A 13,438-nucleotide genomic window follows, 5' to 3' on the forward strand; every position below is an offset into this window, starting at 1 on the left:
GGTGCATATATGTTTACAATTGTTATTATCTTCTTGGATTGATCCCTTAATCATATGCAGTATCCTTCTTATAACATTTTTTATTTTAAAGTCTATTTTGTCTGATATGAGCATTACTATTCCAGCTTTTTAAAAAAAATTTCCATTTGCATGAGAAATCTTTTTCCACCTCCTCACTTTCAGTCTTTATGTGTCCCTAGACCTAAAGTGGGTCTCTTGTAGACAGCATATGCATGGGTCTTATTTTTGTAGCCATTTAGCCAGTCTGTGTCTTTTGGGTGGAGCATTTAATCCATTTACGGTTAAAGTAATACTGATATATAGGTTCTTATGGTCATTTTGCTAATTGTTTTGGGATTGTTTTTATAGGTCTTTTTTCCTTCTCTTTGTCTTTTGTTCTCTTCTCTGGTAGTTGCATGATTGTCTTTAGTGTTGTGTTTAGATTCCTTTTTCTTTTTTGTGTGTATATTGTAGATTTTTGATTTGTGGTTACCATGAGGATTTGATATAGCAGTTCATGTATACACAGACTGTTTTAAGTTGCTAGTCTCTTAATTTCAAATGCATTTCCAATATCCTGCACTATTACTTTCTTCTTATGATTGCTGGATTTGATATCTTATTTGTGTGGATGATTTCCCACCTTTACTGTATGTCTGCTTTTACCAGTGAACTTTCCCATTTGTAATTTTCTTGTATCTAGTTGTGGCCTTTTCTACCTAGAGAAGGTTCTTTTAGCATTTGTTATAAAGCTGGTTTGGTAGTGCTCTTAACTTTTGGTTGTCTGTAAAGGTTTTGCTTTTTCCATCTAATCTAAGTGAGAGTCTTGCTGGATAGAGTAGTCTTGGTTGATTTCTCCCTTTCATTACTCTAAATATATCATGCCATTCCCTTATGGCCTGCAGAGTTTCTACTGAAAAATCAGCAGATAACCTTAATGGGAGTTCCCCTGTATGTTATGGGTTGCTTTTCCCTTGTTACTTTTCATGTTTTTTCTTTAATTTTTCTCAATTTGTGTTTCAGTGTGTTTCTCCTTGGATTTACCCTGTATGGGATTCTCTACACATCCTGGACTTTGGTGACTGTTTCCCTTTTCATGTTAGGGAAGTTCTCAGCTACTATATCTTCAAATATTTTCTCAGACCCTTTCTCTCTCTATTCTCCTCTGAGACCCCTAAAATATGAATGTGTTGGTGTATTTTTCTGTTGTTGTCCCAGAGGTCTCTTAGACTGTCCTCATTTCCTTTCATTCTTTGTTCTGCAGCAGTTATTTCCAACCTTCTGTCTTCTAGCTCATGTGTATGTTCTTCAACCTCATTTATACTGTTACTGATTCCTTCTAGTGTATTTTTCATTTCACTTTTTCTACTGTTTATCTCTGTTCTTCAAATGTTCTTAGTTCTTTGCTAAAAATTTCTTATATCTTCTCGATTTGTGCCCCATTCTTTTTCTGAGATCCTGGATCGCCTTTCCCATCATTTCTCTGAATTCTCTTTTGGGTTGAGAGCCTATCTTCACTTCCCTTAGTTGTTCTTCTGGGGTTTTACCTTGTTCCTTTATCTGGAACATATCTCTTTGCCACCTCATTTGGTCTAACTTTCTGTGTTTGTGGTCCCACTGGCTGCAGGATTATAGTTCCTCTTGCTTTTGGTTGCCTGCCCTATAGGGCTGGTTTAAAAGGCTTATGCAGGCTTCCTGGAAGGAGGGACTATTGCCTGCCCAGTGGTGGGTGGAACTGGGTCCTATTCCACTGGCGGGCAGAGCTGTGTCAAGGGCTATGTGTAGAGGTCATTAGAGGTGGCTGTTGGCTCAGGATGACTTTAGGCAACCTGTCTGCTGATGGGTGGGACTGTGTTCCCATTCTGTTGGCTGTTTGGCTTGAGGCATTCCAGCTCTGGAGCCTTCTGGCTGTCAGTTGGGGCCAGGTCTTGGCATTAAAAATGGCAACCTTGAGCACAGTTCACACCAATGAGTACCTAGTACCTCCATCAGAGGTGTCCTCATAAGACTTCTATTTTACATTTTGTGAACTTTACAGGTCTGTACACTTGGTATAATTTCTTAGTTTTAAAATGATTCCACTTTGCCCAATTTTGTGGCAAACAAAAGAGCTACTGGAAACAAAATCTAGGCAAAAATTGTCCTATTTATCCCTGAGAAGTTTAATGCCCTTCCCCAAAATCAATTTATTAAGGATACAAAAATAACTAATTTTTCTTCTTAAATGTAAATTATTTCTACAGATTATTTTACTCACTGGGGATTATAATAGAAGCAGAACTAAAATGTCAAGGGGCCAATTGATATTATTTTGAATAATCGTATTTTCCCTAAGAAACTATTTAGAAAAATAACACTCCAATTAAGTTCAAACAATTTGCTGAGTGGAAAGAGAACTAGAACTGAAGAAAGGTGGAGATTAACAAATATGGTTTATTTTACTCAGAGGTGTAATACTGGTTACATGCCGAATTGTAAGTTTCAAATAGTCATCTGAGCAGCACTTAGACCTGGACCAAGCTATAAATGATTTAAATATACTGACCCTATGAAAAATGTATATATACATATATACACATAATCCTGACAAGGATTAAACCTGACATAATCCTGGCAAGAATTTCTATGAATGTTCACTAATTTAACTTAAAAACAAAAATATTTTAATTTGTTTAAAATTTTTAATATTTCAAAGAAAATGTGCTATTAAAGAATTTCTATATCCAGATCAGAACTATTTCCTTAACTGTTATATTGGGATGCAGTAATTTTATAATCCTTTGATTTTGGTTTGTTTACAAGCACACTCAATGTCTACTTATTGATTTCTGATTAAATGATCTATTTCCTGCTTACCTTTCCAGGCTAATTTCTTGCCACTGACACACTGACATTCTAACTTCGTTATTCCAAACCTCTTTCAGTTTTCTTTTTTTTTTTTCAATTCATATACTCAGTACTGAGGATTATATTTAGCCTTCTTCCTCCTTTTATTTGTACCAGTCAACAGTTTCTCCAACACTGAGATGCCTGGCTTTCATTATCTTAATTATCTTTAATATCATTATCTGCCACTTCCATACGACTCCTCCCTGCCTCCCTGAATATCTTAGCGTGCAGGGAAGTGAGGGCTTCTTATGTACTTTTATAGGTCCTTATACCTCACTCTTATATGCTCATGGTTTGTCATCCATCTGCTCTGTATCCCCAATAAATGGTAAGTTCAGAGACTGGAAGCTATCTGTGCCTGTTCAGAGTAATAAATACTTATCAAAGGAAGAAAAGAAATTTTTCACTGGACAATTTTAGGAATCATCAGTGCCAAAGTCATAAGAATGGACTAGATTTCAAGAATTGAGAAGAAAAAAGGTCAAAAACAAAGATAATTTTCTTAAAATATCAATGAGATAAGAAAGGAAAAAACTGAATAGCTAAAAAATTAGCAAGCGGACTGGGACCATTTATTTCAGAGTGCATGAGGGGAGTTTCAAGAAGTGGTCAATACTATCAAAAGTTATAAAGAAGTAAATTAGGAGGGGTGAAAATGTATGATTAAACAACATTATTTTCAATTGTGAGCTTGAAGTTCTTCCTTTTTTAAGTCTTGAAGTGATTCTAGTTTAATACTCTGATTCTAAATTTCTTTCATGTTTATACAATTATTTATTTTGCGTATTATTATACTTGTTAAGAGATTTATTTCTGTTTTGCTAAATTTCTAAATTTCATTGGTAATACCATGTTTTATCACTGGAAATAATTTTCTTCAAAAGTTTATTTTTTTCTTGTTTGTTTTGAAGTATTAGAACAATTGACAAGTCTATCTGCTATTATCACTAATCCTATAGAAATCTTGATCAAGGTCAAGTTGTCTTTCAAAATGACTCTTAACCCACATTTAACTCTTTAGTCACCAGTGTTTGTCTTTTGGTAAGTCAAATCTTTACTTTTTAAAAACATTTTGATCAGTCCCAGGATGACCAGATGATGGTTTTATTCATCAAAAGGGTATGATCACTGGATTCTTTAAACCCATAATATCAGGAAAAATAAATTTATACATTTTGTGGGTTAATATTATATTCTCATATTTGTCAACATGTCAAATGTATTCCATTGAGACTTAACTAGTCACAAATTTTGGGACACATTCTTTGCTTTATAAAAGATCTTCACTTTGACAGAAAATAACACTAATGATGAGGATGCTTAATAACAACAAATAGAAAGTCAACAATAATATACACTTGTGAGCCAATATACCTGTTAACAGAGTTTCAGGAATGGTGAGAAATTCTAATTCTATAGTGTCAATAAATCAGTAACTTATTCTTGGTGCCACTCACTAACAGTCTCTGTACTTCTGGCTGTCTTGGTTTCCTTAGCAGTGTTGAATGAACACTGAATTTTTCAGATTAAACATTTTATCTATGAGAAGGATAAAGACCTCCAGGTTATGGATGCTTAAACACCACCAACCTATTCTGACAGCTGAAACAATTCCAGTGTAATTTCTGTTTTCCCATAGGTATTTATTCTTTGCAACCTTGCAGATTTTTGTAATTTTACTTTTCCTTTCATCATTTTAGACACTATTACCCCTTCCTGCATTTTTGGACATAGTGATATTATACCATGTTCCAAATACTCAGTCCTGTAAATATACAAACAGGATAAGCCATTGTGTATTTAGTCCAGAATCATGAAAACTGCCTCGGAAATAATTAATTGTAACTTCTGGAGAAGCTCTTTATTAAAGGCAAGTCTTCTGCATATTCAAGTGACTAGTCAACACCACTGAAGAAGTTAAGTTTACTTTTTATTTTCTTAGATACAATCTACCAATAAAATAAAGTTTTGATCATTTCAAATAGACTAAATTTAAAAGTTTAACATGTTTTATAGACATCATCCCAATTAATCACCAAAAATAGCATTGCCAATTCTACTGTAATGACTACATAATGAAATTGAAGAACTGTTTTTTGTTGTTTGAAAATGTTGTGCTATTAGTTAACAGCGTAAATGTTGTTTTAGGAAAAGTTTAACAGTTTGCTCAAAGTTCTTTAAAAACAATAGTATAAATGTAAATTATTATAAATTTGAAAGATGTTTGGATTAATAAAGCTTAACTATACATGGGGAGGAGGACAAAAAAGGGCCACTCAAAAGAATACAATTGTTTTAAAATATACTTAGGTAAAGACTGTTCAAAATTATTGACAAAAAAGAACCCATATTGTAACTCTTTATTACCTTTTTTAATTGCCTCTTTTAAAAATCCAAAAGCATTATATATTAGATCTTCAAAAATATTTCAAACAAACAGCCTAGATTTAGAATTCCACATTTCTACCGCCAAAACACTCCTCCTTCCAAAAGTCTTTCATTTTGTCAGTTTCTTTGGATGTGGAACTTAGCCTAGTATCTCCTATGTAGCAGGCATTTCAACAGTGTCAAATGGATGCAATTACAGTAATTCCAAGGTATTTTCATAATTCATATGGAATAATGGAGTCAGAAAATTCTCACATACATAGGGAAATTCACATTTCCCTAATGTAGATTCTTGCTATTTAGTGGCTAAGCCATGTCTGACTTTGCGACCCCATGAACTACACAGCACGCCAGGCTTACACACCTCATAGATCTATGGATATATCTATGGGTGGTATGTCTGAAACATCATGAAAACTGCAGTGAAAGATACATACTTTTTGTCCTTAAAAAGGAAATTTAAAAGGCTCAGGCACCTATAAGCAGATCTGACTGTCAATATACACAGGTTCACCCACAGAGAAAATAAAACTCCCCATATGTTGAAACGCTTGGCATCTGTGTACTTCTTTTTCCTATTTCCTGCCATATTCCCCTGGTCCTATGTACTGACTGCAGATTCGGCCTGAAGGAGAAAACTCCTCCAGCTGCTAACGTGAGGACTTCAGCTCTGTAGCAGTGGGATGATGCAGCATTGCTGCCTGCTTAAAGGCCTCCCCTGGGGATGACTGTGGGTGCTGGCACGCCCTGTTGTATGTTAGGACACTTCAAGGACACTAATTTCAGTAAGAGGAGAGGGAAAGCAGAGCTCCGTTTTATCAAATGTGCTATCAAAGAAAACACAATTTTCTTGTTTCATTTTTTGGTCAGGAAGCAAGCAGAAATTTTTTAAAAAAGAAAAAATTTATTGTGATAACAGGCTTTACTTCAGATCTGGGTAAATGATAAAAACAATTGAAAGTGACAAAACAATTATCTTAACATAAATATTCCAAACAGTTAAGCATTTAATTTACTCTTGTTTTACACACACACACACACACACACACACACTGTCTCTAGTCTAAACTTAAAACTATAACATACCTGCAAGTAAAAACTGTGCTTTATTCTCTTTAGCAAATAAATATTTATGCTATTGATAAACTATTTGAGGACAAAAATTTATGAAATCTCAGAACTCTTATAGGTAAAAATAGTTGGATAATCTACTGTTAACTACTGACCTAACCCTCCTAGAAGAAGCTAGTTATATGCCAGATACGTGACTATAATTGGGCTAAATTGATATGTTACAGCCATATTATTGTAACTGTATAATATAAAAATAAACTTAAGTATGTTCATAGAAAATTTCACTGCCATCCTTTACAGTGTAATCTGCATTTACCAAAATCATACATATTTTGAAGGTTTGGATCAAAGTATATGGTAGACTCCAAGGGTCAGCAAACTTTTTCCTGTAAATATCTAGATAATAAATATTTTAGGGTTGCAGGCCACCTACCATCTCCATGGTGACTCAAATCTCCTATTGCAGTGTCAAAGAAGCCACAGACAATGCATGAATGAATGAATGTGGCAGCATTCCAGTACAATTTTATTCACAAAAAGTCAACCAAACTATGGGCCAACCGCTGATGTAGATTATACATTATTTTGAAGTACCATAAAATGAAATGAAGGATAATTTAGCATTTTTATAAGAAAGAAATATATGTGACATTGTCAAGATCTTTATTGACTCTTTAGAAAAAACAAAAATACCAAAACATCAAACTTCAGTAGCACACATAAAATCTTACCTGGTTAGGTATCCTCAACGGGGGCCTTGGACCTCCAGGGTATCGAGGTGACATAAAAGGCTATTGAAGTAAAACAAATAAATAAACAAAACAAAAAAATGTAAAATACAGATCTGAAAATAAACTGCTTTGAAGAATTTTAGAATTATACAAAACATAAATTTACTTCTGTGGCTAATTTCAGTAGAATAAATGCTTTGGAGAAAAATTACTGTCCTATTTTTTTTAGTTTGTAAAATATCTGGAAAAAACTGCCAAATTTTTTTAAAATGTGAATTATTATTAAGATAATGCTATATAATTGGCAAAAGGTAAGATTAAGAAATTTAGGCAACTGAATTTTAGTAACGACTTCAGGAAGAGGATTACTGGCTACATCATTATACAAGTTGGATTCTGAGTATATTCTTTGGACCAAATTACCCAATTTGGTTTTTGTTTTCCTCTAATAATTTTAAAGTTGCCAAATTTCTTCATCTTTTCTTTTGTTGTTCTGTTTAAAATGGTAAAGGCATTTCTTTCCCAAGGGACATTTGTAGTTAGAAAACCTCCAGCTTTCTTTCATTAAGAGTTTGTTGTAATTCTAAATTGATTATAAATTTTAAAGTTGAAATTTCTTTGCATAAATTTTGAGCCTAGCAGACTATGAGGTGTGTACATTTTTAATAGACAGTTTTTATCAAAGTATAGTTAATTTATAATGTGTTAGTTTCAGATGTAAAGTGATTCAATGATACACATACACATATATGCAAACATATATATATACTTATTTAGATTATTTCTCATTATAGGCTATTATAAGATATTGAATATAGTCCCTGTGCTATACAGCAAGTCCTTGTTGTTTATTTTATGAATAGTAGTGTGTATATGTTATGAGGTGTGTACTTTTATTAACAGAAAAATGTTAAAATACAAGTTGATTAGTTAGATGACTCAGAGGCTGCTAGGATGTGCTGACTCTGACAGTCTCAAAACTATCTGAAAAATATGCTAAAAGTATCATTTTGATGATTGTTCAATGTTGAGTGGAAGAATATTTTTGACAGATTTGAGCACAAATTTTAAAAATTATTCAAAATTCCATTTTTATAAATATTGTTTGATTATATATATTTATATATATATAATTGATTACATGTAATGTAAGCAAATTATCAACTCTGAGGGGCTGAATATTAATTAAAATATTAAGAATGAATTCACTGAAGACTTGTACAACCCAATTCTATAGTAATTCACATAATTCTAAATTCCATTTTAATAATACTTTCTACAAATATTTTTAGAAATTAGACCTGCAGTTCATGGCTACACATATTTTCTAGGGTTATTTTACAAGCAGCATCTGAAAAATAAAATTATAACAAATTTATGTGGTATAGACTTTCTCTTTTGGAGACTCGGACACATCAATGAGAACTTCAGAATTCAGGAATTTGGCTTTTTGCTCACTGTGTTCTCATGTTAACGTAGTCTTAGGAGATCATTTTAAATAGACAGAAACAGTGGGTTATTCAGGTAATAGTGTCAACTTCAGCTGGCAAAACTTAAATGGATTTTCCAGTTTAAACATTTAAAAAACGTTTAGTTTTTACACATTTGATCAAAGTTGACTACCAATTCTGAAGTGCTGCTCTAAGTTGGATTAATTAGTTAACTATACTGTCAACTAGAAGCTCATCTCAATAGTCACACTTCCTCTGCTACTTTCCTGATCACCTAATTTCATTTATGAAACTGTCCTGGATTCATTTAAACAATTTAATAAGTGTGGTGTCACTGATTTTGGAATGGTTGGCTTTCTTTTACAAATGTTTTATGACATAGTCACTAAGCCAAAATACAATATCAATTTAGTGTTTGAGACATGAAGAAATAAAAATAGGTTACTAATAATTCCTGTCTATAATAAAATCACTTCCAAGTGGAATACAAGGTAGAAATTGTTAATGCTGCTAAATCCTGGTAGACATCGAAATGCACCTTGTTTGGGGCAGAGAATTTGAGATTGTATGTTCCTCTGAATGTAAAATAATGTTACAGTATTAATATAAATGGACTATTTAAAAAGAGAAATTTTTCTCTAATCAGTGGCATTGTGAATAAGTGTGTTTTAACAGGACCGTTGTACTCTTCTGTCTGAACATGAGGCCCCATCGAGACACTACTGAGACAGAGGGGCCGTGCATGCGGTTGTGGACCTGAAGGCCCCTCTGGAATAAGATTGGGAGAGAGAGTCTCTTTTAAATTTACTTCCCCTTGAATGCCCTCCTCCAAGAAGTTCACTTTTTTCTTTGGCGGGGGGCGGGGGAGGGGGTAAAAAACAAAATTGAAACCCACTTATAATTTTCAATCTATTGCTATACAGTTAAAGCAGAAAATAACAAAAAGCTAGTTAATTTAGATAACAATCTACTACTTTTCCTTCAAATATAAATGTAAAAAATGGGTAAAGGATTTTTCTTTGGGTAAAGCATTTTAATACTAAATTAGCACTGTAGTCCTTAATATTCAGATTGAGTCTTAAGTTATTCAGTTAAGCACTGAGAACCAATAGTTTAGTATTAGAAACAGAACATTCTACTACATTTGTATTTCACTATTCAGAAGTCAATTTGTTTTCAAATATAATTGAAGGTATTAAAACAAGTTTAAATTAATTTATGGTAAAATGCTAATATAAGAGATTACCTACCGATAGTATGTGCGTATGTGCTAAGTTGCTTCAGTCATGTCTGACTCTTTGCAACCCTATGGACTATAGCCCGCCAGGCTCCATGGGATTCTCCAGGCAAGAATACTGGAGCAGGTAGCCATGCCCTCTACCAAGGGATCTTCCTGACCCAGGGACTGAACTCGCATCTCTTACATCTCCTGCGTTGGCAGGCAGGTTCTTTAACACTAGCACCACCTGGGAAGCTCTACATCTGTTGACAGACCTGTCAGTACTCTCTCTGTTGATAACCTGGAAAGAACAGACTCCTCAAAGGAGCCCTTAGCTATGAGAGTGTGCTTACTTTTTATATTTGGGGAATTCTTTTTCATAGTTGGGACATCAAAACATTTGCCTGAAGATGTCAGGAGGGTGAATCAATATTTTAAATGGAAAAAGCCTTCCCCTGAAAAAACGGGCTAAACAGTTATAATGTGTGCAGAAAAAACATCTGACTGGGAGTCCAACGGGGCCTGGATTCTAGTTTTTGTATGTCCACTAATTAGCAGAGGGACCCTAAATTAAAAACCTTTCAGGGCTTCAGCTTTCTCAATCTAAAATGAGAGTTAGACTAGATGATCTCAAAAGTCTCTTGGGAAATAATAATTTAAAAAGTCCCATGATTCTGTGTTAATTATTTCCAACATTACCCCTAAGTGTAAAGATTAGTGTACTACAGCTATAAATATTTGAAGCGTGTGGATGGGACTGGGGTGGGATATCAGTGTATGTGCCTAAGGCACAAACTATCTTTCTCAAGGAGCTAGAGAAGTTTATTCCCATGCTTTCCAGAGGAAAAGAAAAACCTAGTTGAAGAAAAAGATATACTTCAACAATGATGCTCTTTGTTCAGATCAAAGGTCAATAGAGAGAATAAAAAAGCTATGCTTATTAATTAAAAGGTATGCTAGAGATTTGTTCATTCACCAAATGTTTACTTAACACCCACAAAGCCACTGTTGTCAGTGGCTGGACATATCAGTGAACAAACCAGATAAAGATCATTGCCTTTTGCTTAGGATTTTTCAAAGTTCACAGTCCTAAAATTAACAGGAGAAACAATTTTCTGGAAAAATTATTTTCTACAGTCCAGTAATCTGGAAGAAATAGAAGGTTCTCTTCACCAAATGGCAAATATCAATGAAAACCAAAAAAAAAAACATTATTTCAATCTGGTGCCTTCCCTCAGAAGTCATATTACATCATCCCTACTTGATAGAACATGTAGTGCTATGAATGACTGAAACTCAAGGCTATGCTTTTAAAAAAGCTTTCCAAATTAGGGTTTCCTAAGGTTCTTTATAAGATAAACTGAGTAGCACAGTTAGTACCCTGACATATAGAAAACATTTACAGGCATAAATTCTCATTTCTACATGTTTCAGCGATTTACTTAGAATGAATGGGATAAGCCAAAGTGGAAGCAATAAAAATATATACAAAGCCAGAAAAATCAATAAATCATTTGATGACTAAATGAAAGGAGAAAAAAACTAATAGAAATATAAACCAAGTGTCCAGCTCATTTCCTCCAAGTAGTCTTTTAGAGAAAAGATCACACCATTAGAATCATAGTTTATTTCAGAATGAATGTCATCCCATCTTAAAGAATTATTATTTTCCATTATATCAAGAATTATTCATGAAATATTAAACTTCTGCTTTCCTAAAAGAGATTTTCCTTTATGCTTTTCCATTTCTGCTAGTAGAAAGTCGTAGTCTCCCTCTTATTTGATCTTCATAAGCCATTAGTGCTTTATCTCAATTCTCTAAGATTTAGAAGGAACTGGCTCTTTCTCATCTTTCCTTCTCTGAAAATCCTGGAACCCACTCCACCCTTATGGAATTATTTTACAAATAATTTACCCACCTGAAATTATAGGTGGTGAGAACCATTTTCAGCCCTAACTTCTTTCCATATATATATATATATATATATATATATATATATATGATCAAACTGTACCTCTTAAATGACACACTGCTCAAATGTTAACCTTACTAATATCTTCTAACATTTTAATAGTTTCTAGAAAGCATAAATATGGTTAATAATCAACAGCAGAATATTTCTTGAGATAACTCTGTTCTCTCCTTTCTCTGCCAAGTAAATTTCTACTAACCCTCCAGAGGCTGGTTTAAGTTTCACCCGCTCATTAAGGAGGGTCCATAGGCTCCTTTCCCTCCGTTTTCTGAGCACGCTGTTCACACTGTTCTCATAGAGGACTGAGCACACTGCAGGGGAATATGTGCCTTGATATGACGGGAACCCACTTCAGAAAAAGAGCACAAAACCACATCAGAGCAAGTACCTTAATGTCAAGGTAATCAATCCATGAAATAAAACCAGTATTTCTAAGAATCCTTAAAATTGATGTAGCAGTGTACAAATCACCTAATTTTAAATATTTCAACATGGCTTTTGAAACTCTTGATCTTTAACAAATTGATAATAAAGAAATTTTAAAAATCACTGAAAAAACCAAAAGCTTCTTTAAAATACCATCTTAAGCATTTTCTACATACTACATTTTATTTTAGGACAATTTAGAACAAATCAATGATGAAGAGAATACTACCAAGTTCTTTAGTAAAAACAAATCTAACATTTAGGACACTTCACAACTCTGAAAATTTGTAAGTGAGAGATATGTTATACAATTTAAAATACTGAACTTTTTTGAGGATAAAACTGCGAAATTTGCTTCTATTTTTGAAAATATAGTATTTTTAAATGACAAAGAAATACACAACTACAAAGTTTAAGAAAATATGAACTTAGGAAATCTAAAAAATACATACTTAAAAAATGACTTCACAAAACTAAAGTGAAGTTTTATAAGTTCTGTAATTGTATGATTATAATAACATTTGATTTAAAGAATTTTATTTCAATACACCTTTTTGACACATTTTATAGCAAAAAGTTTTTAGACTTAACTAGGTCAACCTCCTCATTTTATGTAAAAGCAAACCAAAGGTCAAATTTCTTAACTGCCACTTTAGCTTTCTTAGAGCTATATAACATCCCACTACAGTAATACCTTTGTATTGCAGAATAAAGGCAGGTATACATACTGCATTCTCATGACCAACTGACCATAAACAAACTGCCTGACAAGGCACTTCCTCCTAGGCCCTCAGCAACCTTGCAACCATTCATTTAATGTGGAATTCTTTATCTTTGCTCCCATTCAACTTTGAAAAGCTGAAAGGACAATGGCATTTCAAGTAATCAAGTTAATTTGCACATAAAGTAGTAATTAGCATGTGTTCTTGATTCACAGATGAAATTCAACAACAGAAATATAAAATAAATCTGGTAAGCTCTATCTCTCCTTGAACATTTTTGGTAGAGTTTTGATAATATAGGGCTTCCCTGAAAGCTCAGTTGGTAAAGAATCTGCCTGCAATTCAGGAGACCTCGGTTCGATTCCTGGGTCAGGAAGATCCCCTGGAGAAGGGATAGGTTACCCACTCCAGTGTTCTGCCCTGGAGAATTCCACTGGTCACAAAGAGTTCGACAGGACTGAGTGACTTTCACTTTCTTTGATAATATATGTTGTCTTCAGTTCATTTATTTATTTTTAAGTCAAACACAGGAAAAGAAGAGAAGACGGGTTAGGAATGGTGGTAC

The 13,438-nt window shown here is 33.6% G+C and overlaps 1 protein-coding gene across 6 annotated transcripts in view; it reads right to left on the minus strand.

The window, feature by feature from the left end:
- SSBP2 (single stranded DNA binding protein 2) overlaps positions 1 to 13,438 on the minus strand; it is a 310,974-nt gene that overhangs the window by 60,294 nt on the left and 237,242 nt on the right. For all 6 annotated transcript variants that reach the window (XM_070793993.1, XM_070793994.1, XM_019965385.2 and 3 more), the window contains one exon: positions 7,083 to 7,142. In XM_070793993.1, coding sequence (XP_070650094.1) covers positions 7,083 to 7,142 — 60 coding nt within the window. The remainder of the gene's footprint in view (positions 1 to 7,082; positions 7,143 to 13,438) is intronic.

Source organism: Bos indicus, chromosome 7, assembly GCF_029378745.1.
Source record: "Bos indicus isolate NIAB-ARS_2022 breed Sahiwal x Tharparkar chromosome 7, NIAB-ARS_B.indTharparkar_mat_pri_1.0, whole genome shotgun sequence".
Lineage (NCBI taxonomy): Eukaryota > Metazoa > Chordata > Mammalia > Artiodactyla > Bovidae > Bos > Bos indicus.